The sequence below is a fragment of the Geospiza fortis genome, unplaced genomic scaffold (assembly GCF_000277835.1).
Source record: "Geospiza fortis unplaced genomic scaffold, GeoFor_1.0 scaffold443, whole genome shotgun sequence".
Classification (NCBI taxonomy): domain Eukaryota; kingdom Metazoa; phylum Chordata; class Aves; order Passeriformes; family Thraupidae; genus Geospiza; species Geospiza fortis.
The window spans coordinates 3,902,478-3,930,122 of NW_005054335.1; the positions used below are offsets into that span (position 1 = coordinate 3,902,478).

General features: G+C 40.1%; 2 protein-coding genes across 5 annotated transcripts in view; one reads left to right on the forward strand and one right to left on the reverse strand.

Annotated features, from left to right (window-relative positions):
• Positions 1–145: 145 nt before the first annotated feature.
• On the forward strand, positions 146–7,891 carry MOCS2 (molybdenum cofactor synthesis 2). Of its 2 annotated transcripts, XM_005421994.2 has the most exons (7): positions 146–277; positions 2,756–2,902; positions 3,002–3,077; positions 3,991–4,126; positions 4,987–5,140; positions 6,538–6,661; positions 7,778–7,891. In XM_005421994.2, exons 4-7 carry the CDS (start codon positions 4,006–4,008, stop codon positions 7,844–7,846), a joined length of 468 nt encoding a protein of 155 aa, XP_005422051.1. In that variant the 5' UTR covers positions 146–277; positions 2,756–2,902; positions 3,002–3,077; positions 3,991–4,005; the 3' UTR covers positions 7,847–7,891. The 2 variants fall into 2 exon arrangements, with proteins under 2 accessions (XP_005422051.1, XP_030913680.1); XM_031057820.1 differs by lacking the exons at positions 146–277; positions 2,756–2,902 and adding an exon at positions 3,404–3,469 and having other exon boundaries at positions 3,019–3,077.
• Positions 7,892–13,907: 6,016 nt separating this feature from the next.
• Positions 13,908–27,645, reverse strand: part of ITGA2 (integrin subunit alpha 2) — a 63,706-nt gene continuing 49,968 nt past the window's right edge. For all 3 annotated transcript variants that reach the window (XM_031057823.1, XM_031057822.1, XM_031057821.1), the window contains 7 exons: positions 25,334–25,436; positions 24,428–24,538; positions 23,819–23,923; positions 23,398–23,511; positions 21,053–21,142; positions 17,619–17,735; positions 13,908–16,871 (listed from right to left, as the gene is read on the reverse strand). In XM_031057823.1, the coding sequence (XP_030913683.1) occupies positions 16,782–16,871; positions 17,619–17,735; positions 21,053–21,142; positions 23,398–23,511; positions 23,819–23,923; positions 24,428–24,538; positions 25,334–25,436 (730 nt within the window). In that variant the 3' untranslated portion in view covers positions 13,908–16,781. The remainder of the gene's footprint in view (positions 16,872–17,618; positions 17,736–21,052; positions 21,143–23,397; positions 23,512–23,818; positions 23,924–24,427; positions 24,539–25,333; positions 25,437–27,645) is intronic.

Consider the following 27,645-nt stretch of genomic DNA (forward strand, 5'->3'; position numbering starts at 1 on the left):
CTGTCCTGACAGCCGGGGCAGGAGGGACGCGGCTGAGGCGATCGGCATCGAGATCTTGGCGCTCTGGTTCCGGTTGTGTCCGGTTGTGTGCTGGTATTGGGGAGCGGTGTTCTGGGCAGGCCTGCGGCCCTGAGCGCTGTCTGTTCCCCGGGCAGGTCTCGGTGCTGTATTTCGCCCGGAGCGCGGAGCTGGCGGGGCTGCGCTGCGAGACCCTCTCGGTGCCGCGGGAGATCACCTCTCTGCAGCTCTGGGAGGAGATCGTCAAGGTCCATCCCAGGTATGCAGCAAGTTACCCTTGAGGTGCACACAGAAATGTGGATTTTTTAAAAAAATTTTGTAATGCAAATTTGGTGTTTGGCATTGGGCTGGAACACATAGCAGTACTTCAACAGCACAAAGCCAATGGTGTTACCTTCTTTTGGTAATCCTAAACACTAAATGTTTTGTGTTTTGCACAGTTGGAAGTGCTGTAGCTTTTTGTATACACACGGAAAGCCCAGGTGCAGGAGATGTACCCCAAGCTGGGCCTGAGAGTACACATGGTCCATTGTCCAGGAGGGCTGTGGTATGGTAACCTGAAAACTACCATGTTTTCAGTCTGTGTAGAAGGTGAGATGTTGCAAGGAGGGATCAAGCGCAGCCAGTAAATATTACCATTTATAAGAAATAAATGATAATATGTGGATGTTTCCAGTTGCTTAGGTTAGGCATTAGGAAGGAATTCTTCGTTGAAAGGATGCAAAGACATTGGAATGGGTTGCCCAGGGACGTGGTGGAGTCACTGTCCTTGAAGGTTTTTAAGGAAAGATTGGACTTTGTGCCATGGTCACAGAGTGCTTTTCAAACGTAATTGATTCTGTGATTAACTGTACTGTGAGCCATTGGTGTGAGCCTATGGCACACTCTGCAAGGCAGGTCAGGAAGGGAACTGAAGCCCCCACAGGTTTCCAGCCACTCAGCCCTGACGCAGCAAATATGGTCAGCCACTTCAATGCTCTGAAACACTGCTGTTTGCATTTCATAAGGAGTCTGGTCCTGAGAAAGTACTGTGTATGCTGTAAGGGTCTCACCAGCATTGGTGCTCTTGGGGGTGTTAATAGAAATGTCCGCTCTTTTTAAAGCTGAGGGAAGGTGCTCAGTCCTGTCAAGAACAAGTTTGATGGACAAAGATGCCAACACCATTTTGGAGAGATAGAAGGAGGTAAAAAAAGTATAAAAGAGGTCCTCAGGATTTAGTGCTCAGTGCTCTGAGATTTCCATAACTTTAACTTAGATGTCCAAATCTTTCTTTAGTAAAATGCTCTCAAACACTGTGAAAAAAAATGAACTATTCAACATTGGTATCTGTTTCCCAGTGAGAAACTCTTCACAAAACACTGGACCAGGGACCTTTTCCTCACAGAGAATTGAAATAAAGTATGTTTGGGTGCTAGAGGCAGTAGGGAATGCGTATATTTTAGTTTGCAGCCTTTTCGTCTATGTCAGAAGCAGCAGCACCGTTGGTCATTTTGCTGTAATTTGTCAACTTTGTCCTTTTATGAATGATGACTTGGGGCAGTAGAATTTTCTGGAAAAACTCAATATAATTGTAGGGCATTGACCACAGACTTCTATTCACATTGCTAATGGATATTCAAATTGCAGCTTGAGCGTACTTGACAGTGCTTTTCTGTTTGACACATTTTCCCCAACTAATTAGCTTGCAAGGGACTTTAATTAGAGCCCGTCCTTCTAATGGGCACTTCAGTTTTATGGTAGTGCACAGTTCTTCAGCGGCTTGCTTTGCTTTCATACAATCCCTCCCTTCAGTCTGTTCTCTGAATCAGTGCTACTGTGTTTTGCTCGGCCTGTGCCTTGACTACTTTTTGTCTATCTAGCTGGTAGGAAACAAGATGATTTTTACTTGTACTCTTTTGGTCAGCTTACTTGTTTCTAGGCAATACAGCTGAGCTGGTTATACCAGATTTTGTAGTCTCAAAGAAGAACTGTTATCATGCCTGTGTCATCTGAAGTAAAATGCAATTCTTTTTTCTCCTGTCTTACTGCTATGGCCCTCATGCTTGCTATGGAATTGTACTTAGTCATAGGAATGATTCCCTGCCTCATGATATCCAGAGCTATGGACTCTCACAGCAATATCTCAAATAAAAAATATGTAGAAGATCTGCCAGAAGACACATCACATTTGCTCTCTTAGTTCTGTGGCCACTCCTTATCAATAGCAGGTTTCAGACCTGTAAGTACAAAAGACCCAAAGCCTCACAAAGTCTGAGCACGCACAAGAGCAACTCTCTGACTACTGAATCTTCATATCTCTTGAACAGCATACCACAATGCTTCTTGATGCATAAGAAAATTGGTCCAGTCCTGCCAGACTGCATCAAGACAGTATTTCCTTCTAATCTCAAACTGGATAGTTGCTGCCTCTTGAGTTACCAACTTTTTTATTGTAAGCTTCTGAAGTAGGTCTGATATGGATTGGTTTGTTCTAACATAGGCCTATGACAAATCCAATTCCTGATTTCTGAAAATTATACTGATCTAATTTCTTTTTAGCCATTACAAGAAAATCCAAGATTAGGAGGTGTGTGTTTTTTGTATTTTTGACTGTGTCTTGGAAGTGAAGTTGTGTAAGTCTCAGTGGTTTTTACCTCAGCTGCCCTATACTGAGCACCAGTTTGTATTTAATGAAATCTCCTGGTTAAATGCAAACACTGTTTGGAAACCTATTTGTGCTCTTTCCAATCCCCCTCAGGCTTGCTCTCATCCGGGATCAAGTGGTGTTTGCTGTTCGGCAGGAGTACGTGCTTCTTGGAGATCAGCTCCTGGTCCTGCAGCCTGGAGACGAGGTTGCCATCATCCCACCAATTAGTGGAGGCTGAACCTGCCCAGGTTCTGTTAGGTAGGTATCACTTACTGTCTAGTCTCCTGGGGAGTGTAATCCTGTGCTAAAATACCTCGTGAATTCTGTGTGACATTACAAGAACCTTTTCTTGTTTAGGTCTGAAGATGTGATTGCAATTCTCTCCCTCCACCCCAGTACTCTTTTGAGAAAACCCAACCTGTGTTTCCATCTGGTGAGTGCAGTTGTGCTGAGAAGAAACTATAGGCCAGTGCGCCAGTAAATGATTAACATGTATGCAGTAAATGAAAGACAATTGCCAGAGAGGTTAGGCATTGCTTTGAATCTGGGTTTTAGGTCTTGTTACTCTTTCCTGGTTGTTTCTTCCTACTAGTGGAAACTTAGCTTGCTTAAACAAGATAATAATGAAAAATTTCCTGCCATTTTTTAACAGAAAAGATAATAAAGTAAAAATAATTGACTGCTGGTTAGAAATTTTGTTAGTTTGTTGCTGTTAAAAAGGTGTTGTTAGAATAGCTTCATTTCTGTGCTTGCTTTCAGGTGCCAGTTCATCTATTCACTGCAGCTTGTTCCATTGCTGCTGATCAAATTACATCTCATTCTTAGGTGATCTGATGACTGGCTTCTACTCAGATAAGTTAGAAGTGTCTTCTGTGTGTCTGTAACAGACTGATAGTATAAGGTTCTGAATGTCCTGGAGAGCATACTCAACTTTAGATTTAGAACTCTAATCCATGTTTTTCAGAAATCTGTTTTAAACTGTTTGATTTGATGAGATAAATAGGAGGGACTGACAATATCACCACAGATTTACCAGCACTACACGCTGGTCTGTGCTGGTTGAATGTACTGTTAAACCAGGGCCTTGGACTAATTATAGTTTCATCCCACTGTACTAGACTTTCCTATCAGAAAGAAATATGTATGCAATAAAACCAAGTAATTTTATTTGCAGTTAATATTCTTTCAGTGAGGCTACTGAGAAGTGAATTTCCCATGTAGACTAATCTCTTGGGCAAATAGATAGTGCCTGTGTTGTGCATAAACTGTAGCATGAGCACTGGATAAAAAGCAGTTGGCTGATGCTAGTATCTTCAGGAACAACAACAGAGTCTGTTTGGTTTCAGTTTTTCTATTGTGCTATGGAACAAAACGAAGATGTGCCAAAAGATTTTATCAAGCTCAAGTCTGAAAAGCTCTCTGTAGATGAAGTGTCAGAGCTGGTTGTTTCACCATACTGTGGGGCAGTGTCTCTGTTCATTGGTGAGTTTAATATCTGTGAGCTAAGTCACTAGACATGTTACTAGTCTAATAAATGTAACTTAGATTGTCCACATCCCAGACTTGTAGTTCTCAAATAAATCAGTTCCTGGTCTGAACCCATTATGTTTAGAAAACAAGTTCTGAATTATTAAAGCGAGACCATGGCAGCTCTTAAATAGCTGCCATGGGCTAAAGTGGTGTGGAGCTTTCTGGCTGATATGGCTATCATAGGACTAAACAGAGCAGTAGCTCTGGAGTAGAGAACCGCCTGGGAGTTGTTCTCCTGTCCCCTGGGATACAACTTGTTCAGGGTGGGAAATGGACTATTGTGGCTATGACAGCCACATGTCCATGCCTGTATGTGAGGTGCTGTAACTCAGGTCTTGGTTAAAAGTGGAGTACTATTCTACCAGTGGGCTGGTGAAGGTCGGGCTGATAGCTCTGTATAGTGCTTAATGTACATGGCACACATATGTAACTGCTATGTGCTTAAACCTTAGTGCTACTAGGCTCCTAAATACTGGGAATTTAAAAATTACGTGGGCAAATGCCGTTATAACCTTATATAACCTTACCAGTTACCACAGAAGATGTCCCAGCCTTGGGCATTGTGGGCTGCAGATCTGTGTAATGTGTAAACTAAATTCTCCCTTTTATAGTAAAGATTTATCTTGTTCAAATAATCTCATTATGCAGCCATGATTAGGGAAGTTGTATATATTTACACAATGCTGACCTTGACTATAGCAAGAGATCCTGGGTTTTTAGTCTGTATTAATGTAGTGTATAATGTGTATTATAAAGATACAATATGTATTCATTTACCCAGTGCTTTTAGTTGATAAATCATTTTTGTTTAGGTACTACAAGAAATAATTTTGAAGGAAAAAAAGTGATTCACTTGGAATATGAAGCATATACTTCGATGGCAGAGACTGAAATAAAGAAAATCTGCAGAGATGTTAGACAGAAATGGCCTTCAGTCAAACATATTGCAGTGCACCACAGGCTTGGGTATGTATGTCCAGACCCCATTCTTCTGCAACTGGAATATCAGTTCTTGTCTGCTGCATGGCTGTGCTTACATAGTTGCAGAACCCACAGGAGTGTTTAGAAACAATAGTGCAGCAAAGCTGGCTGCAGGATCAAGCTCTTGCTCTGGAGCTAAGTTTCAAAAATTTCATGTTCAAAAATGTGTTTATTGGTAGGGTTTACTGGAGTCCACACTTAGCTTGGAAGGATTTTTGATGCTGATGTGATATTTTGAAAGTGGGGAGATATTTCACTCCAGGGAAGGGGAGGCTATTGGTTTATTTTGTTCTTTATTTTTTAAAGGTGTGAAGTTGGCAGCACTTTATTTTTTTCTTCTCTCTCCTGTTGAGGGGCTGCAGAATGTTCTTATTATCAGATTTTAGTCTATTTATGTTACAAAAAGTCTGGACGCTTAGTCTGTGGGGCATGGTAATTGCCAGCCATGCTTGTGAGAGAGCCTCCTGTTGTTCCTTGAGTCTTGGATAAGCATTTTCCTTTTGGTTCAAAACGTGGAATAGTAGTGTCTGACGTACTCTTGGGCCTTCCCAGTTCAGAGAAGATTTCTTGCTAAAACTAGGAGGATTTGCAGAAATCCTGAAGGAATTTGGGATGTGATTGCAAAGGGTAACTAAGATAAAAGGCCTGAGGGGTAGTTTCTCTAGATTTCCTCTATAGTCCACCGAGAGGGTGGCTGTCATGAGGGCAGGTCAAAGCATTTAGGCTGAGATTTCTTCCTACAGACTGGGTTGAAGGAGTCTTACTATAGAGGGAGGATTGGCAGGCAGATTTTGGGAATGGTACAACTGCAAGGAGAAACACAGAACCTTGTGCTTCTCTTAAGTTTAACACAGCACACCAAGTAGGAACCTTGAGAATCTAAAATCAAAATTCATCAAAAGTTTGGTTTAATTGCAAAATCTGCATAGTGTGGGGCAATTAATTTCTTCTTTCACAAATTCTTATGCAAACTGAGATGATTTCTTAGGTTTTTAGGTAAGAACTGGCTGTTCTAACTTGTTATTGTTCATTATTAAGCCAGCTTCCAGTGAGTTTCCTATGCATTGTTACAAGTTAACAATTTCCCCCTCTTAATTCCATAGGCATAATTTTAAAAAAAGAAAGAATGGAAGAAAAAAGCCTATGTCTGGTGGGTTTATTTATTCTAGAGTGTGGAATTCTAACATCTGGTACTGATTTTGGTTGTGGTTTTCTTTCTTTTAAAAAGTGTATAATCTTTTGGATGTGGTTTGACACTTGCTCAGTATGAATGAGTCAGGAGAGCATGTGGCCAGAATACTGACGTGACATGGCTACAACTTTTGGGTGCTCTTGATGTTAAGTGTTAGCTAAAGCTGCTGTTGTTCCTCTTCTCTCCCTAGTGTGGTTCCAATAACTGAAGCAAGTGTAATTATTGCAGTCTCCTCGCCGCACAGAGCAGAGTCCCTTGAAGCTGTAATGTACTGCATCAATACCTTAAAAGCATCTGTCCCTATATGGAAAAAGGTATGTTTGGGGACAAAATCAAATTTAGGCCTGTGCCAGTCTTAGACATCTGGGCTGCCTTAGCAGCGTTCCAGGCAGTAGCAGCTGCTCCTGATGGGTTGTCAGTGTCTAGCACCAGTGACTTTGCTCTATTGCAGCCAGGCCCATTTGTGGAAGGTAGAGCACCTGGAAGGTTCTCCTGGAGCTGTTCCATCTAGCTCCTGTTTATTTTAAGCCATCCTAGGGTGAAAGCAAACGAGGCCTGAGCTGTCCTCTTTTGAGTAGCAAAACTCAGTTCTGCAGAGGCTTGTGGAAGAATTTGGGTCAGCTTTGCTTTGTATAGCATTGCAGTTTGGAAGTAACAGGAGCATTTCTTTCCTGTCTGTTTGCCCCTCATTGCTGTGGCCACGAGAAAGCACAAAGCACTAAGCAGCAGCACGCAATGAGCAGAAGTCCCAAAGCTAGAATAGGCATACAACAGTGAGTGGAGAAACCAGCCCAAATCTAGAAAGAGCTTCATTATATAACTTCAGTGTTGCATGCAAGTAATGAGCATTATATCTGCCTCTTCTCCCTGGCAGAACTTGGTATGTGGTTAACAGTGATATTCCACATATATTACTTCACTTTTCTGATACCTCCTTGAGGAGATGGAGGTTCTCTCAAAATAAATAATCAGGGACTCAGAATTTGCTGCTTAGGACTGGACTGCTGTTGGGTAATCCAGTCTGTTCTTAAGATCTATTAGTAGTGCATTTAGTGTATTAATGTAATTTTTATTTTAATACTGACATTTTGTTACTTCTAAATTTTTGTCTTAAAATGACGGTACAGTAGGTTAATGTAGCAGCATGACTGCTGTGTACTCTACAGCTATTACATGATTTCTTCTAGATATCTTCATTGAATTGACTTTAGCTTAGGTGGGCCCTTTTAAATTCAGTGGGGATTAGCCTGGGGTTCAGCCATGTCTGTATGTTCTAAGGGTGCTGCCCTCTCTTCTGCTTGTCAGCCAAGTGCTGTGCAGTCCTGATGTGATCAGTAAATGATAGTGGGATGGCTATTGAGTTGTTTGGCCTGGTTTGTAGCTGTATGGAGCAGACTCACAACATTTCCCATTCTTTGTTTATATTACAGGAGATTTATGAGGATGAATATTCTTGGAAAGAAAACAAGGAATGCTTTTGGGCAAATTCAGAAAAATAATTGTACTCTTTTGAAAATAAAGTGCTACTCTTCCTAATGAACATATTTACCTTTGAGTTTTTACAGAGAATCTCTGTTTCTAAATGGTTCTAACGGATGTTTCAATTTCAGTAATTTAGTTTGGACTGAGTGAAATGAATGAGGATTAATTAGGGGTTTTAGGTGTCTTGACTCTCCTTTGGAATTGCCTTTTTGTGCATTTTCCACATGGAGTCAGTTTTTAAAAGAACCTTCCCTAAAATTCTTTGTTGCAAGGTTTAGACTACTCTGTGATAAATACTGCTCTAATGCTAGTAGTCTTTCTGCTTTGCTAGTCTGTGTTCTCTGGCTGCATGGCAGGTCACCACAGGACAATTGCATTTTTTTTCAATCTTAAAGTTCAGAGAGGTTTAATTTTAAATGACTGCAGACATAGTTTGCAAACTTTATGCTATTTTGACATTCTTGTAACATGAAAGCTACTTGAAGTAGATGAACTATTTTATTGCAGACAGAGGAGAAAATACAAACTATACCCCAGAGTTATTAACTTTTTAGTAGTGCTTATGTTCCAGTAGCTCTGTCTCACAGAAAGACTTTTTCTGTGCAGCTGATACTACGAGTCCATTGAATTAAAAAAATATGGATAGATATTGATACAAAGTTAAAGCTCTACCAGCAAAAAGAATTGCCTCAGCAATAACATGCCAATCTGTAACTACTTAATGATGTCTAGACAAAATTTGAAGGTGACTTTTTGGTTGTGTGGTTGTGTAGTTGTGTGGTGTTGCAGGAAGAAAAACCCAAAGCAGCTATTATTACAAATACACAACTATAGTGTAATTATGTTCAGTAATTTGACTTAATATGTGTGGGGATTAAAAGTCATCAAATGGAATAGTTTTTCAAAGAAAAGGGAGTTTATTGAACTTACTGCAATTCATATATGTATTTATATTCACATTTCAGATTTAATCTTATTACAGTTTTTCTCTTGTTACTGTTTTGAAAACTAGTTAAATGAACTGACGTAACGTGCCTGTGTTTCACTGGAAATATTGGGTTATTTGTCTGAGCAAGGTAATTTTATTTGTTTTTCTACTGTGCCATGGTAGTATTTAGATGCTAAGGGTTCAAAGTCCCATTGTGTGTGGCATTTCTGCTAATGCTGGGAGGCAGTGTTACCTAGTCGTCATTATCAGTGTAGACAAGGTAGATACAAGCGAAGGAAAATAAGGTAATGCGAAATTATTTGCTCCATTGCTCATATGTACATTCCTACATCATATATAGTTACTTATAATCCAGGTGCAAGGTCATACTCCTGAGTCAGGGCAATCCCAATCACAAGTACAAGCTGGAGGGAGAATGGATCAAGACTAACACTGGGGAGAAGCACTTGAGGGTATTTGTGAACAAAAAGCTCAGTATGAGCTGGCAATGTGCAGAAATCTGGCTCTGTCCTGGGCTGCATCAAAACCAGCGGGGCCAGCAGGTCACAGGGTTTGATTCTGTTCCTCTGCTGTGCCCTCATGAGACCCCACTGGAACACTGCATCTGGTTCTGGAGCCCCCAGTGCAAGAAGTTTTGTTGGAATGAGTCCAGAGGAGGACCACTAGGTTCATCAGAGGACTAGAACACCTCTTCTATGAAGACAGGCTGAGAGCTGGGGTTTTTCAGCTTGCAGAAGGCTCCAGAGAAACCTTACATCAACTTTCAGTACCTAAACAGTGCTTACAATAAGTTTGGAGGGGGAATTTTCACAACAAGTAGTGATAGGACAAGGGGGAATGGCTTTAAGCTGAACTGAGGGTAGGCTTAGATCAGATAATAGGAAGAAATTAGGAAGAAATTCTTTACTGTGAGGGTGGTGAGGCACTGGCACAGGTAAGCCCAGATAAGCTGTGGATACCCCATCCCTGGAAAGGTTCAAGGTCAGGCTGGATGGAGCTCTGAGTAACCTGGTCTAGTGGAAGGTGCCCCAGCCTCTATCAGGATGGTTACAACTTGATGATCTGTAAGGTCCCTTCCAACACAAACCAGTCTTTGATTCTGTAATCATTACATCACACACTAGTGGAGCCTCAGCTGTATATTGTATTTTATTGTGTCTGCAAAAATCTACTAACAACTTCTAGCTGCACAAAATGGGGAAAGTAGGTGATGATCTTTTTTTTTCTCCCAGGGATTTAATCACTTTTAATACTTAGTTACTGTATCTGAATTAAGTAAATTGTAAGGAAACATACAGCTTCAGGCAGAAACATCGTTAAACTGTGCTTATTAAATTATTGATGTGCTTTCCTCAGTGGAAGTCAGTCCTTCATCTGCAGGACAGCAGCTGCTTCTTGCATGTTTACAGATACACACTCTACAAACCATGTGCACCGTATTATCTAGGCAGAGCTGGTGAAGTACAAGACTGAGTTTTTGTTTTTTTTGGAGGTTGGAGAGAAGCCCTCTGCTGTTTGAATGTAATTTTTCTGGGGAATTGTACAGAATACTGAGCACAATCACTTGCTTTGTGAAATAATTATTTTTCACTTTAGAAGAGAAAGAAATACATGAACTTTTTCATACTTGGTGTTCATTTTTCCATGTTTATGTTTGCTGTTACTATGCAACTAATTAGTGTATTAATTTCACAAAAATAAATCTTGTTTTTCAGTGGATATTTTAGTAAAACTTATGCAGTGGTTCCATACTAGTGTTGTGGTCTGATACAGAAAATCAATGGTATATCTTAGTTACCATTGTTAAATTCTATTTGAGACCCCATGATCAGGGGCAATTCCTGAGTTGCAGTAGTGTCTTTAGTGCCTTTCTAGCACTGCAGTCTCCTGGAAGATTTTTCCAGGGTGACCTTAAGTGCACCTTCCCCATCAGCAATGCAGCTGGGAAAGAGGGTGCAGAAAAGAAGAGAGAATAATTGTGTACTTCCCCACAGTGACCAGGAACAATGAATGGAAGAGATGTTGTACTGAGTCACAGCTGAGTGTTACAATGTGTGTATGCTGCCGTGGTAAAGACAATGAAATGTCATTTTTTGTCCCTAGCTGTGCATGAGGCAAGTACTGCTTTGTTCTGGAACAATGATATATCAGTCTTGTGTAACTTTGGGTTCTTCAACTGGCATGTAAAAGCGAAATGGAAATGTTTCTGGGAGGGATGGTGTGCTAATTAGAGGTAAAATGTATCTCACTGAAATTTAAGTTCATGCTCTGAACTCAGTGTTCTGCCTCCCTCTGTAGGGCTACCCTCTCTGCTAGGCCAGTATTATCATAAGAGGGCAGATTACTGTGTTCTAAGATAAATGCTGAAGCTGTATCTGAAGTGACCGTGAAGCATTTCCAAATTGCCAGGCCAGGGGATGAATCCCAGCAGTGTCGCAATGTGTGTTAGGAAAAGATGTGGTTGCAATTCTTGCTGTCCACACATGCAGAACTACAGTGCTGGATGAGGGCTACTCTGTGTTATGGTGAGGTCCGTTGAGTGGGATGATAGACAGCTGCGGATTTGTCTGTCTACAAGGAAGACCCAGCTTTCTGGGATGAGTCCAGCTGTTTCTCTTCCTTGTCCAGAGTGAAGGCTAATCCCACCTCTCCATGAGACCAGCTGCGTTGAGTTGGTGGCTCTGGTACATAGAGCAATGTTCCCAGACACAAATGCTGCAGATCCAGAGGGTCACCATGTGATTCCTGTAGAGATCTGCCAGATGAGGGCTGTCTGTGGAAGTGCATGTCTTCAGAGCGATAATTTGTCCTTCTGAAAAGATGCTTTAGTCTTGGCTGGCAAAATTTGAATACACTGATCCACCCCTTTGTCTGGCCGAACATCCATATACCAGCACTGATTGATTTTAAGAGTTTCCTTTCCTGATTTTGGCATTATGCTTTGTTCTCAAGAGAAGCTCAGCCTGATGCATATGGTGAAAACAGCAGCTGATGGATTGTCATGGAATACCGGGGCAGGGGAGGAAGGGGTTGTTTTATAAGGGGCCTTCCCAGGAGATGGCAGCCAAGAGATGGCTGAGCAGGAGCAGCTCCTGGCCTGCTCAGGTGCTGCCCATGCTGGCAAATACAGGCCCTTGCTTTGGCTGTTGCTGGTGAAAGTGGCACTGCTGCACTCAGGAATGAAGCCTTTAGATGCTCAACTTTGAACTAGATTTTTGGCCTTTCTCTCTGCTCACTTTATGCACAGCTGTTCTAACTAAGTTGTAGTTTTATAGAGTAGCACATTCATTTGTTGCTTCAGAAGCATTAAAAAGAACTGCTAAATCTAATTATTAACAAATTGTATGTTAAAGCAGACAGTGCTGCCCTTTCCCTTTTAAAATGCTGTGAAAAATAATCTTGAGCATTAAGTGCCATTAAGTACAATTAACTGTCCTGTGGAGGTGACTGAAAAGAGTTCAGAATAGATTGATGACTATAAATTACCAGTTTCTTTGAGTGCCTTAGGCCAGTTTTTTGAAAAACAAACACACCATAAAGTTTGATTGTATCAACTTACCAAAAATTAGCACCCTGATCTATCTTTATAGCAATTATTTCTATAAAAGTTCCATTTTGACTATTTTAAGAGGCAAGTACATTTTAAAAACCTGTGATTGCATACAAATAATTGACTGATTAACTGAGAACAGAAAGGTTCACTTAAAATGTAGGACTCAGCTTTTCTAAAGCTATGAAAATGTACACTTCATTTACTTTCACAGGCAATAAAAATTTGAGGTAATTAGCTATAGATTTTGAGATGCATTTTCATACCTTCATTTTTTTAGTCTTTCATTTGCAATCTTTTGTTGTAGTTCAGTTTTCAACCCCAGTCAGCAACTCAGCCCCACCCAGTCATTTACTCACTCTGCCACTTGTGGAATGGGGGAGAAAATAGGAAGAGTAAAAGTGTGAAGTCTTATGGGTTGAGATGGAAGTTTAATAGGGAAAGTAAAAACTGCTCATGCAAGCAAAGTGAAACAAAGAATGCATTCACCACTTCCTATTGGCAGGCAGGTTGAGTCAACCCCAGGAAAGCAGAGCTCCATTGCACGTGACAGTGGCTTGGGAAGACAAACACCAAACACTCCGAATGCCTGTGGTCAGTTGTGGGCAGTTGTCACATCTCTGTCCCTTTCCCACTTTCCTATGCACCCCTAGCCTCCTTGCTGGTGAGATGGCGTGAAGAGCAGCAAAGGCCTTGAACCTGTGAGCACTGCTTAGTGACAGATAAAACACCCCTGAGTTATCAACAGTTTCCAGCAGAAACCCAAAACACAGCCCCATGCTAACTACTGTCAAGAAATGTACCTCTGCCCCAGTCAAAACCAGCACATACATATAAGGAATCTGGCTTGTAATTCTGCAAAACAGTTAAGACTTCCTGAAAGACAGAACTTTGTGCCTTAAGATTAGGTTCATCTGATACTGTATGATGGAAGTGTTAAAACTGGTAGCCTACCTGAGTGTTTATGTACCACTGTTAAAAGTATGGAGGAATTGAAAATGGAAATTAAAAGCTCTGTGAAAGTGTGTAGTTTTCAGGTGGTAGTTTCTGACAATATTGTCTTCCTGTCATCTTTCTATTCATAGCCAAATTCCTCCCTCTCTTCTTTTGCCACATTGTTCCTGTTGAAAAGTTGAATTCAGCTTTTCCAACATATGGTGGCGTGTAGCCAGAGCCAGAGTCATGACATGCTACTGCTGACCAATTCTGTATATAGATAAAGTGCAGAGACTGGCAGAATAGGATGTAATTTTAGATAGCAGTGATAATAAGCCCATGTTTATAGGAAGGCCTGGCCATGGTAATGTTTTAACACCATCTACTCAGCTAGACCTTTCCAAATATTTTGCACTTATGTGAGCTGGGTTACAGTACAGTACAGCTTACTGGTTATGTTTCACTCTGGACTGTGATCTGCAAGACTTCAGGTGCAGTGTCTTTGTCTGCCTAGCAGAGTCATCCCCTTAGGTTCTCACTGTGTGCTACTGGGACAAAGCCATATTTGGCCCCATTTTATGCAGTGCTTTTTCAGTACCATTCGTTCTCTTTAGGGTGCTGTCTAAAAATAAATGAGTCTGCATTCAGCAGTAGTCTTGGGTTTTATTGCAGTAATGCTGTTAGGCCCTCAGACAGGCCACCACAGTGATACAGTCCCTGCTCCCACAGAGCTTACATGCTAGCTTTTAGAAGTCAACTTTAGTATAAACGCTCTCGTATATTCCAAATTTATACATAGGCTCACATGAAACCAACTCAGATTTTGGACTTGATTCTAGTACTTCAGGAAATCAGCAGCTAGATTTCAAGACCAGAATCATATATAACTTGAGTTTGCTGAAGGTATTGCTGACTTTCCTTGCTGCAAGCATAAACAGAAGTACATGCTGAAGCTCAAAATTTCAGGGTATTTAAAACATGCTGCTTTAAAAAAGTAAGCTTAAAAGAAAAAAACAAAACAAACCCTTGCACACAATACAAAATATACATAATATTTCCAGTATTATTTGCGGTTGTGCCAACTTAAAAGTGCAATAGACTTACCCATTACAAAAACTGAATATCCATTTAAGTATTAATTGTAAAAGAAAAATAAACTTGTAACTTGGAGTGGTTAGGTTAGAATACAAAAATCTTACCCATTGCTATGTCTCCCCTTTATTTTGGAAAAGCATTATTGTGTTCAGGCTGGGAAGGAGAATTATATTGTCCATGTCAAAATATAACCCAGTGAAAGCTAGTGAATTGAATCATTGCTACCTGATTGATAAACTGTAAAATCCCCAAAGAAGTTGCATATTGGATATTGACCTGTACCTCCCACTGAAGGCGGAAGAAGGAAATCTGGGTCAAGGCCTGAATTGCTAGGCAGCACCAGAAATTGAAAATTTTACCATCTGGTGTATTGTGAAATTCCCCCTCTGCTCTGGAGTGCATGACCCTGATTATGTAGGAGCTTCCCACATACATGGCTGTAGGGGTTATTTTTTTCTGCACAAGTTTATATAAGAATTGAGGCAGACAAATTTTTTCTTTCTACTCTCAGAGCATTTGCCCTCAAAGTTTATAATTACAAGTCAGAAGCTTATTCTTTAGATTTATGCAATTGCTATTTTTTTCCCACTTTTTAAATATTTGTCTTAGTCACAAACTCAGCTGATGGCAAGAATCTTGTTTGATAATTGATATAAGAATCTGAATTGTTTTTCAGAATGTTAGAAAAACCGCGACAAAATGTCCCAAAACATAACATTTCATAGATACAAAATAAATTCAAAACACATATAAAACTACACTGAGCATAATCCAGCTGTTGCTGCAAATGAAGCTGTTATTTGCCAAAGAGATGGTTGGCTTTTGACTGATTAGCTATTAAAAAAGACTGAGTAAAACTTTCAAATGAGTTTAAGCCTAGTCCCTCAGAAAGTAATGGAAAATTGCCTAAGCATAATTACAATCCAGCTTTGGGGGGAAGAAACCATGACTTCGTGTTCTCAATCATTTGCATGTTTTACTCTTCAAGTAAATCACCTCAAGTTGGAAACAATCTCACTTGCATGGCAGCATGCATACGAAAAACACACACATCATCTCTCACGATCAATTGTAAGTGTAACTGACAGGCATGAGAGAGAAAGGCAGCCAAAAGGCCAATTCCCCTGACTGTTACCAGTCTTAACAGCATGGGCCTTTTTAAGACTGAGCTTTCATTATAACCAGGCAGCGTAACAGCATGTGATAAACTTGAGGTGTGTAACCAACACAAAGTCACCCAAGTGTTGTGCTTAGAGCTCATTCCAGAGCGCTACAGTACTTCACTGTATAAAACATAAGTTAACTTCATCAAGACATGAACAGGTAGGACCAAAAAAATTGTGGTAGGTAAGGTACTAAACTTTGGTCTCCTGGAGGGCACTGAGATGCTAAAAAAGTAAGTGCAGTAAACATTTTACAGAGCTTAGATCTTCACTATCCCCTTTTGTAACGTGCATAATTCCTCAGTCAGATATCCCCTTTAGTTCACTCTATGCTCTTAGTCTTGCAAAATCTTTCAGTACAGAATTAAAGGCAAGATCTTAACTGTCTATTTATGTCAAAAGCCAAACTGATATCAGAGGGACCAAGAGTTTAAAGGCCAGCATAACAGTAGTAGTGCTTCTCAAGATGAAAATGAGTAATAACATTGCAGAGAACATGCTGTAAGTGATTATGAAATTCATATTTTCTTCTCAGGAAGAAAGTATGCAGAAGACAGTTATACATACCATTTGACAATACTTCCCCAAAACAATATCCTTCAGTAATTTAGTTGTGACCCTTAGTGCAAGAAATACGGTGAACTTTTGGAAGACTTTGCCCAACAGTTGTCCTGTAGCATCCAGACAGACATCTTCATACACAGTTCCCAGTTTATAGATTAGTTAAAGCAAAGGTTTGCTGGTGGAAATTATTTTTCTAAAACAATAAGGATGGAGCTAGTCAATGAAAAAATGACTTTTCTTCTCCCAGTCTGGAAGCAGTATTCACCACACATTCATCATCAGCTTAATAGAAAATGTCCTTTAACACATGTGGTACTTCTCAACTGAATTACCAAGTGATGCTGTCCACAATAATCTGAAATAAATTCTTCTGTTTCACTCTGCAGTGGATCAAGAGAAGGGCTGCTGGAACAGTATGTTACTGTATACTCCGGACCTGCCAGTTCTAAGGGTTAAGTTTGTTTGAAAGGCAAAACTTTACAAGAAAAGGCATTATAAATCATTTTTGAAAAAACCAAACTGTCCTGCAGTTACTCTTACAATAGAGTAGAATCTGTAAAATATTTCATCTATAAAGACACTTCCATTAAAAATGTTTAAATGTTACTAAGCTTTAAGGCACTCCAGCTGAAGAACTGACTGATCACAACTACTATTGGTGGCTCAGATCTCCTCTTTATCCATGTAACTCATGTTCAATCTTTGTCCTTTGTGAGTTCTGCAATTTCATCGACATCTTCTATATCCTGTGTCATTTTCTCGTACTGTCTCTTGAAGAAGCCAAGCTGTGAGAATTATTAAAATAACACCACATTGCAGTCAGTCATTGATAATACATTACTCAGCAAAACTAAATACTGTGATGGTAAAAATGCACCTGTGTGCATGCATACCCTATAGAGTTTGATTTGTAGACAATTCTTGCCTTTAAAATGAAAGGAGGTGGGCCCTAAACTCCTACCTGGTGCAACTGAATGCTAGAGCAGCAGTGCTGATTAGACAGTTTTCTCCCTGCTGAGATATGGACATTTCCATGATGCCTTGGTGTGCCAAGAAACACTTCAAACACCAGTGCCCTGGCACACAGAAAAACTTTCCCCTTTTTCTATGTAACCTTTGTAATTTACTTTTTGCCCCTGCCCTTTCTTTTGTCTGTTCTTTTGTCCAAAATATATTCTGTCTCACCTTGTTCGTAATCCCCACCCTTGTCACTGGGAATATCATGGGAGTTCAGAGCCCAGATAGGATATTATAGAAGGAGACAGACAGTGTTGAAAGGAAAAAAGTAAATGCCACAGCCCCTGTTTTGAATGATTGGCAGGTCATTTAAGATCTTCATCGTGCCAGTTTCTATAAGGACTCATTTCATAAACCCTCTTAAACTATGTCAAGGGTGTAATGTCAATGCAGTATTATTCATATCACCAAACTGCAGATGTGGTTTTGTTTCACACTAGAGAAGAGAGATTCCAAAGCAAATAGCCCAAATGTATTTATCCCTTTCTGGTTTTAAGATATAAGTACCAACTTACCTTCCACAAAACAGCAACCAGTACCAACAGCAAGAGGAGTCCAGCCAATATGCTGCCAATCACAACACCTACTGGTACCTCAGCTTTCTCATCTGGCTTCATTATTGTAACTGGGATCTGAAAGCAGAGAGATTGTGTCTCAGGGGCTCATGTGAACTGCAAATAAGGTAGGACTTGTAAACCAAAGATCAAGAATGCCTGGACTGCATATATTCCAGGATCAGTGACTGGAATGCACCAAGCAATTACAGCCCTGTCACTGGTGTCCATGGGTGCCTGGTTGCACTGTAGCACACGGCAATGCCAGCTAAGGACTAGAGGCCCTCATCACTCTTGGCCATGCATAACAGGCAGAGGACCAATCTCTCCTGCCAGCTGCCTCTCCATTGACAGCTGCCCTTTCAAAGGCTCCACACACCATCACTGTGTAAACCAGCCATGTTTACATGAAGGTGGGGAATAACCTGGTGTACAGCCCCAAAATCAGACTGCTGGAGGAGCACTCCTTTTCACCAAGTGTTGTCAGAGCCCGTTATCTGTGCTCGGCAGCTGTAGGAGGCAGCACTAATCACTGAGGCCAGACACCATCACATCTGCTGAAATTCCAATCCTCCTGCTGGGCAGGTGCCTCAGTCTCCTTTGCCTGCTGTTCCTACCTTCTATAAAACCACTAATGACTTGACAGGTCTCATGGTGATCTCCTGGGTCAACTGTATGGATTTGCTGCAGGATGTATAGGTCAAACAGGAGCACCTCTAGCACACCTACATCTCCTGAACCACAAGCAATACCAGAGAGCTCCCAGAGGAGCATAGAGTGTCTGGAAGTTAGTTTTCAGGTGATACCCTATCTAGCTGGATTAGGTATAACCAAATATATAATTACATATAACAGAGTTTCTTGGAGAGACATTGCTGTAATATTTATGAACTGTCAAATTTTTGGATTTAATCTTGGAATGACATGCAGTTAGCTGAAAGGTTTTTTTTCCTTCCTGAAACATGATAAAACAAGTCACACTGGTTTATTTTCTCAGGGTGGTTGTTCAGTGCATTTGTCTGGAGTAATTTAATCTTAAGCTTTCTGGGAAACTTGCACTGGACTGACATTTCAGTGATTTAAGTCATTTCTGTTGGAAGGCTCCAGTGTTGTGCTAGGTGTGGTTATGTGTATTCATTTCACCAAGGCAGGATGGCTTTGTGTATTTTCTAACTGAATGGCCATAGTGATGATTCTAGCAGGTTTACATTCTGGCCTCCAGCTGGCAGTCCTTTCCTAATTGGAAAAAATGTGAAAGCTTTTACGTAAAAATACCTAAGCAGCTTCCCCACATAGCATCAAAAGGCAATATTCATTTATTTGGCTAAACAACAACCCAGTTCATCCAATACAAAAAGTCAATTTCATATATGCAGTTTGCCTAGTAATGCTTTCCGCATTAGATTAACAGTGAAGTGGCACTATTGGAAAGGAAAATTGATGCCTAAGTACAAATTATCTTTCCTGAAGTTAAACTGTGGTCAGTAAGACAGCATGAGATTGGGATTCAACTCATCTGGTATTTATCTAAAGCATGGTTCCTTGACTCCCAAAGGAGGATAGGCTTTTTAAGAGCCTAATTCACCCTAGTTATTTTCAGGATCAAATTTAGGATGAGATGAACTGCATTTCAGAAATACCTGTTCTTTCCAGGGACTAGGTATATAGAATATGGATGAGAAATGCAGATATTAAATTGGATGAATCCTACCACATCCATTTAAATTAACAGGGTAAGTAGGGAAATAAGCTCTGTTTGCTTCTGTACTGTCCTGTTCCCAAGGAAGTGTGAAGGGCAGGCTGAGTATCCCTATTGGCCTGACAAGAAGTACAGTGCAGGGTACTGATTCCAAGTGTCAAACTCTCTGCTCTAGGGAGAATGTACTTTCACAACCTGGCACATTTACCAAGACTTCTCACAGGGCACTAGATCGTTGAGTAAAGGTCAGGCTGAAGTCCCCAAAAGCCACTTTGTTTCCAAGGAACCCTGTGGATAACTTTCAGGGTCTGTTCAGCTATTGCCTCAAAGGTGTAGAAGTCCCAGCTGCACAGGTTTCAATGGCTGGGGGAGGAATTGACTTTCATTTTTCAACTGTCATTTGAATAATTAAATTCTAGCTCTCCTGAAACTGCCAACAGAACTTCTGGTAATTTAGATTTGGCAGTACCATGCTTCAAATGTGGAAAAATACTTATCAATACATGGTTTATGAGTTACCTAAAAAACCTATGCAATTACCTGGAATATTTGCACTGTATAGTAATGAACTTCATTTCATAGTAGAAATAATACCATGCCAAACTGAAGCACTCAGAACACTTCAAATATTGGCATGTAATTTTTCTGTGAAAATATACTTCCTTTGTTCTTCAGGCACTGGAGGTTTTACTGATTACAAAACGGCTTATTTAGAGGTTCTTCACAAAAAATATAGTGATCAATGAGAAACCAGTGATTAAAAATGGTATTGGATGATGATCATACCACACAGTGAGAGAGACCAATCTGTAACTGCCTTGTACACATTTAGTTGAATTCTCTATTGCCTGGGAATGGGCTATGCTGTACATTCTTATACATATTCTTATTTATATTTGACTCATTTACTAATTTGCATTTTGCTTTTTGATAGCCTTGGTTATTTTATGGGTAAAACAGGCTCTTAAGTCCTGTAAAAATAAATCTGAAATTAGTACTGCAAATGGAAGAGTGTTCCTCTCAAGACAGACTAAGATAATAAGGTGTCCTCTTTTATTACAACAGTACCACAGTAATACTATATTCTTCCAGAGTTTTTTATGTTTGTGTATAGCAAATAGAAAGCTTGGAAGAAGAATTCAGTACTAATAAAGCAGTGGTATGGAGACTTCTCTTGAGATTAACTGTGTCCACATTGTCCATATGACAGCTATTCCAAATGCTAAAAATATTCCACATTCCTTTACAAATGAGATTATTTTCTAGAGACCTTTGCCAAACATTTGTGTAGAAACCTCAAACCATACTCTTATAGAAGTAAGACTGTAAGTCAGATTTGTGAGCATGTTTCCCAGAGCTCATTTACCTATAAAAACTAATTCCATCGCAGCAAGAAAGCCAAATCTTGATCTTTTCATGACCAGAAAGATATCTGAATTTCAGAAGTTTCTAGCTGACTTTTTCTCAGAGTTCTACAATTTAAGACCTACAGGCTTTAACTATGCCTGGTTTATATAGCAGTGGCTGAAATGAAAACATTTTAATAGCTTAAGGGACTTGTATATAGTCAAATGATACATTACTTAAACATAATCAAGTTGCTATGTACTCCTAAAGGACACTGCAAATGAAATACTATCACTTTAATACAGTCAAAGATAGAGAAGTTGAAAAAATATACTTAACTATCACTTACAGTTAGGGTATTCTCTCCAATGATAAATAACTCAGGGTTATTTGTATCAATTTTTGCTTCTGCAGAGAGTTGTAATGTCTGGAAAATTAACTGAAAGAGAAGATTAAAACAACTGTAAAGCTCTGTTATGGGGAAACTCAATTAAAAAGTAGATATTCTAAAAGTCCTTGAAGTTTGAAGTCCTTGAAATGAAGACTTCACAGCCAGAAAAAAAAAATCATAGTATTAAGAAAATTATTTTAATATTTTTCCCCAGCCAACATGTCAATCAAAGTAATAATATATCAGTAATCCACTTAGCAATGACATTGAGGAACTGGTTTTTCTTTTTCTTTAATGTACAGTTCAAACAAAACAGAAGGAAATATTTATGTAACCCTTTTTATAGTTATTTCAAAGCTGTTACTGCTGCTAGCAGGGAAGAGATGGGGGGAAATGGTAGTGAGAAAAGGAGACACAGCAACAAAAGACAGATGGGAATATATCTCTGGCCTTTGAAAGAAATGGAAACTGGATGTTCTTTTACTTCCCCCCGCCCGCCCTCACTTCTATCCAGTGCTTCTGTTTTTCCCCATTTATTTTTTCCTTTCACTATGTGTTCCTCTCCACGTCTCAAATTCTGACATAGCTCTCTCAGCTTAAACAGAGATGATGACAAAAATCTTAAGCCAATTCCCATTTGAAAAGGGACCTTGTGCCAGATCCCACTTCCCTCTGTGGATGTACTGGGAGGAGAGGTGCATGGCTGTGTAGATGCTGACAGTTCACTGCTGCTCTTCCACAGCACCACAAGGAATGGCCTCAGCTCCATGGGAGCACAGGACCACTCTCTCCAGCTGACCCAAAGGCAATGCCTGCTCTGCCATTTTGCCTCCTCAGCCATTCCCCTGTGGCAGGGCCAAGTACCATGGGCAGTTGTGGGTCTGCAGTGGCCAACACACCAAACTGACTGGCTCTGCAGTGTGAGTTATTGCACTGTGGCCATCTGCCCAAGTGGTGTGTCCTGCACACCTCAAAGTTTAGAAAAACACCTGAGCACTTTTCAAAGCACCTCAGTTCCTAAACACATATTTTCTTGGCTTAGCAGGTACTGGCAAGCCTGCTATGCCCTTCTTGGACAATGGCTGATTGCCACTAAATAAAAAGGTTGATAATGTGCATGACTGAGCGAGTGCTTGCAAGATTATTTGTGCTGAATTTTTTACAACCAAATAGAAAATTACAAAATGGGAGATGTGAGGAGAACTGTTACATATGAACTTTCCTTCCCATCAGCAAGTGATGGTAAACAAACCATTCCCACTCACTTTTTTGTGAGGGTAGTAACCTTTTGTTCAGGTCTCCACCTTCTGCGTACCTAACAGCACTAACAAATGGTCTTGACCCAGCTGATTAGAAAAATACAAACGCTAAAGACAGACAGATGCTTTTTGTCGCACACTGCCATAACACATTTAACAATATCAACCTGACATTTTCCTTTTAAGAGTTGAATGCTTGAGCTGACAACAGCCCTGCTGTTAAATGTCAATACCTGCCACAAGAATCACCAGACACGCTAAGGAGACTGCGTCATGTTCCTGACGCATTAGGCAAATGCAGGACTCCAAGATCGTTTGGTTGGTTGCCTAGCTTAGAAGCAAACATGGTCTAACTTCAAAAGTCTGGTAACTCATGATGAGTTATATCCTGGAGGACACATGGTGATTGAAAATAGGCTGAGATATTGATGGTTTTTTGAAGCATCCTGTAGGTCTCTAAGCAAGGACTGTTTCTTTGACACCTACTCTAATAAACACAAAAAATCAATTAAAGATGTTTTCCACACTTTCTCTATCAAATAGAGCAAATAGAACTGGCAGCACTAACAGAGCTTTGGTATTTTGATGTGATCTAAAATGACCACGATGTAGGCTGTGATGTTCAAAAGCTAAAAAGCATGATTATTTTACAGGCTATGGTGATACTGTGCTCTGCTGTCCTATGATGAGTTTTGTGGAAACTGTAGTTCCCCAAGAATGAATCTAACAGATGTAGGAAACTTTTTTTTTCAGCTGTGAAGGTTGCATTATCATAGCATTTTCTTAGATTCTGTGCTGGATTGAAGTTTTAGCAGCTCTGTTATGCAGCCTCACTACTTTCAGGTTCAAGTTTTCAATCTGGAAAAATAAAACCAATATAAAGTAAAGGAAGGTCTTTCTAGACTGAGGTCTCTGTACTCAGTAAGTAATCTGAAAGTACTCTGTACTCTCTTAGTAAGGTCTCTGTACTGGACTTTGAAAAATATCAGGAGTTTGAAAATACTTGAATATTGTATCCTCTATAAAGACGCAGCGGATACTCACGGCAGCAAAGGTTCCGTTCCAGATTTGGGTGGACACGTTCACAAAGTACTCTCCCTTCAGTGCAATGTGTTCCAGCTTGCATGTGATGGTACTGCATTTCACGTTCTGACAGTTCTTCCAGAGGAAACAGCAAGAAGAGGCAAGAGCATGCATTAAAAATACACTTTAAAAAATACTCTTGCAACATCCAGATTTTTGCCCTTGCCTTTGCCATTCTGTGCATACAAATTAAGTGCTTACAGGCTGTGCTAAAGAGATGCAGTATCTGTGAGAATATCCATAGGCTGAGCTCCTGCTCTGTAAATGAGGAATGCCACCCCATCACAGCTTTCCTCACAAGTACAGCAGTGGGCTCAGAAGGTCAGCTCTGCTTCCCTCAGCACAGAAGGTTCTGCTTACTGCAGCCCTGGGTTTTACTCACCAGTTCTTTGGAAGCTCTGAAGTTCTCTTTCGTGAAAGATGGAGAATAAGGTCTTTTTCCTATTTGCAGTGGATTTATCTGAGCATTGCAAGTAACACCTCTGACCTAGGAAAGATGGCAGGAATGAGACTGGATGATATGCTACTTGGGAGTTTATACTCATTGTAGTAATATATATTGCTGGGCTTAGATGGTGGCTGTTAAAGGCTGAAGTGTGAACACTACATTCTTTAGGAAACTAAAAGTATGAGGTTTTGGCCAGAAGTAAATAATTCTTATGACACTTTTTTTTTTGTCCCTAGATTGACCTGAAGGGCTTTTCCTCATCTAACAATTTCACTTTTACAATAACTTTCTCAGGAACTTAGAGAAGGACCTAATTGAAGAGATCCAGATACTCCACATCTGCCAAGTAATAGCCTAGTGTACTGCTGGCATTGTGGTTCCCTCTTTATCAGGAAGGGACAAGGAGAAAGAGCATGGATTCTCTTAAACTAAGCCATAATATTGGGGAGATAATTAATGTTTATAGTACTGATAAACCCTCAAAACACAATTCAGTTCTATGTTGCAGTGTGGTGCAGGGATATTATTTCAATAGTTCTATACCTCATCTGTGGTGACTGCAGTTAGGTACATCAGTGGGTTGCCTTTGCTGGTCAGTTCGGGAAGATTGATTGTTACAGATGCCATCTTTACTGGAATACTTCCTGTTGTTACCTGCAAAGCAAAAAACGCAAGAGTTAATTCAGGTAGCTATGCATAAATTATTTGATACAGCAAGAAAAGTAGAAATAATGGATAAGTATGGAAGAACTGGATTCCTTTTACATCAGTTTTTTTTTTACTAAGACACTGGGGTAGTAATTTTGTGAATAGTAAAGCAGAAAGTATATTGTATAGCTCCAGGTTCCTGTCTGTTTTCTTAGCAGAGTTCATATTAACTGCATGAAATATGTTTTGAAAAGCAAATGTTCTGCCACGGCCAATAGGCCTGTTTAGTCCTTTGGAGTAGCAGTTACAGGAATGGAAATGGAACATAATTTAACTTTCTTCCACGTTGCATATTTGGATCTAAGTTTTTTTTTCTGTGTTATGTAATAAGCACTGTGATTTGGCTAGTTCTTGCATCAGGTTTGAGCCCTTAACCCTTGCCAAACTTCAAGTTTCAAAGTCCAAGCTTGCAAACACTTGTTTTTCTTTATCAAGTTGTCAGGAGACTCTGTGAAAAAACAGTCTAAGCTGGCCTAAAGTTAAGCATTTACCATCTTCTAAATATGTACACAGTGCAGGACCAATCCCTTCCCTATTCTACTGGTGCAAATGTCATCCTTAACCTTATGAAGACTCCAAGAACTTACGCTATTTGCAATTTTTTTTTTCTTATTTGACCTATTCAGAAGCTTCAAAATCAGACAATGAAAGCAGGAGTGTTTTTTTAAACAAGGTTTTGGGAGCAGGCTACAGAGGGAGCTAAGGCAACTTCTTGAACCAGAACAAAACAGACTTACTAACCTTAACTGAGAAGTTGAACGTGGGGCCAATATCTTCAAAATTATTCACAGTGGAAGGAATGTTACGACCAGAGTATACTTCATAAAAGTTGATATTGGCAAGCCTGGTTAACAACCATAAAACAATACATTTCAATTTGGCAGCTGCTTTGAAAACATATGTTACTGGATATCTCTTTGTGAAACAGGTCAGAAGTACAGAGAGAGAAGTCAGTCACTTAGATTGTTGTTTGAATTTTACAAAGTTGGTTAAGAAAATGGTGTGCTGAAGCCCAGAGCTGGAACAAACATGTGAAATTAAGACAAGAGAATTGTACAGGATACAGGCTCTCTCAGGCTTCTAGACCCTGCATTGTTTCAGGGCCATACTGCAAACTTTTTCTCTGTGCACAAACTGCAACATTCACCCTTGCAGTCACCCCTTTACACAGGACAGGCCTTCCTGGCTGTCTCCCTTGATACATCTGTAACTGGCTGGGGGTGGAAACACAGACATCACCTTGCTTATGTAGACGGTACATATCACACAGCCCTCATAGTCCTCTTTGGGTCACACTGTCCAGTAATTATGGGGTTTAAAATCCATAATTTCCAAAGTAACGCAAGGGTGGTTTCAGCCCACTGCAGCATGGAATGGCAGGTGTGTGATGGAAGGGCATGGTGCGAGGAACTGTGGGTGCTTGAGGAGCTCAGTTAGTTGGAACCATGCTCCAAGGTGGTTACAAGAACTCCAATGAAAACATACAAGACATATTTTCTGCTTTCTTACTGCTAAAGACTCCAATCCTTCCAAGATGCTGAGTATCAGCTTCCTAGTCCTTTCAGAAGTCTCTGGAAAGACATATTGCTACATCTTCTCCTAGAAACTCAGGAAATTATCCCTAGAAAGACTTAACTTCAGCAAAACAATACTTTTTTCTCAACACTTGCATTTTAAGGGATTACTTCTTGGCTGCATTACCTGCCTCAGAAAGAACTAATTCCAGGTAAATAGTTCCTAAGCCAAGTTATGCCATGGCTTAATAGGCATTTTATTTAATTCTTTAAAATTTATTATCTCCAAGAATAACTAACCATTTTCTGGCAGTAGGTATTCCTTCATTCCTTGATGTGCATATGAAATTGAATTTTTTCATATTCAGGAGATGTAGCTGAATTCAAACCCTTGTTTTCCCTTGAATAACTTTTATAGACTCCATTCGTCGCTTCTTCTGAACCATTTCATTTCATTCCATTCCATATTTCTCAGCTAATTAAACCCACTGATTCAAGTTTGCACCATCTGAATTTCCTAAGGAGCTAGCACTCTGCATAGATGCTCCTGCAGTCTCTGCTGCTGCTGGTGAGGTCTCATGCAACTTTCTCAAGGAGCTGAAAGAACCTGAACCACTGACTTAAATGCTTTTCTACATTTAAAATAATCTCAAAAATTCTGCATGACTCCAGGACTGGTGCACCTATTCAGGATGCGGGCGTCAAATATTTTGAAACTGCTTCTGCAAAGAATGTTTTGATCTTCTGTACTGTGGTCCCTGTTCCAGCTCATCCTACACAGCAGCCAACAGTTCTTGTAGCTATGGTGATCTCTGAATATTAATTTCCTGGATCCATAGTTCCTGTGCATTTTGAAGCAGCTCCCTCTTTTTAAAATTTCTGTTATTCTCTGAATATCTACTGGGGGTTTTATATCTATTTATATTTACTAATTTTTGAACACTTTGGGATGCAAAAGCATTTTTTCACCAAGAATTGGTGACCAAGTGCATTAAGTGTAATTACATGTTGATCCTAGAAATTCAGTATTTGGGAGAGATAAAGAAATCTATTCTTTGATGAAAATTCAAACATCCTACCTTGATCTGAGAGCGACATCCATGTGTTTTTGTTTCAGTTGCAATCTATGTTAAACTGTAACTGAAATAATTCTTGTTTGGAACAGCAACAGACTAATTACTGTTTGAGTGCATCCCAAATCACCAAGTGCTTCCAGGGCTCAAGATAAGGATTTTCAAATGCACTATATGAAGAAAAAAGGTCTTAAAAGGCTTTTTGTTGGTGTCTCTCCCCTGCCTGCTCAGCTGCCTCTCCTTACCTTCCCAGGGTAAAGGATCTCTCTTGCAACAGCCCTGACTTGCCTTCTACATGGAGAAGAAAGGTCTGGCACCAGGCAGGGGGGTAGGTTTGAGACTTTCCCATGTACCCATCTGGATGGGTACATGGGAAAGCAGGGTGTCTGCTTCCAGTGCCAGTGCAGCTGCAGCAAGTTAGAATCTGCCAGGTTTACCTAGGGCTTTAGTTCAAATCATTATCTCA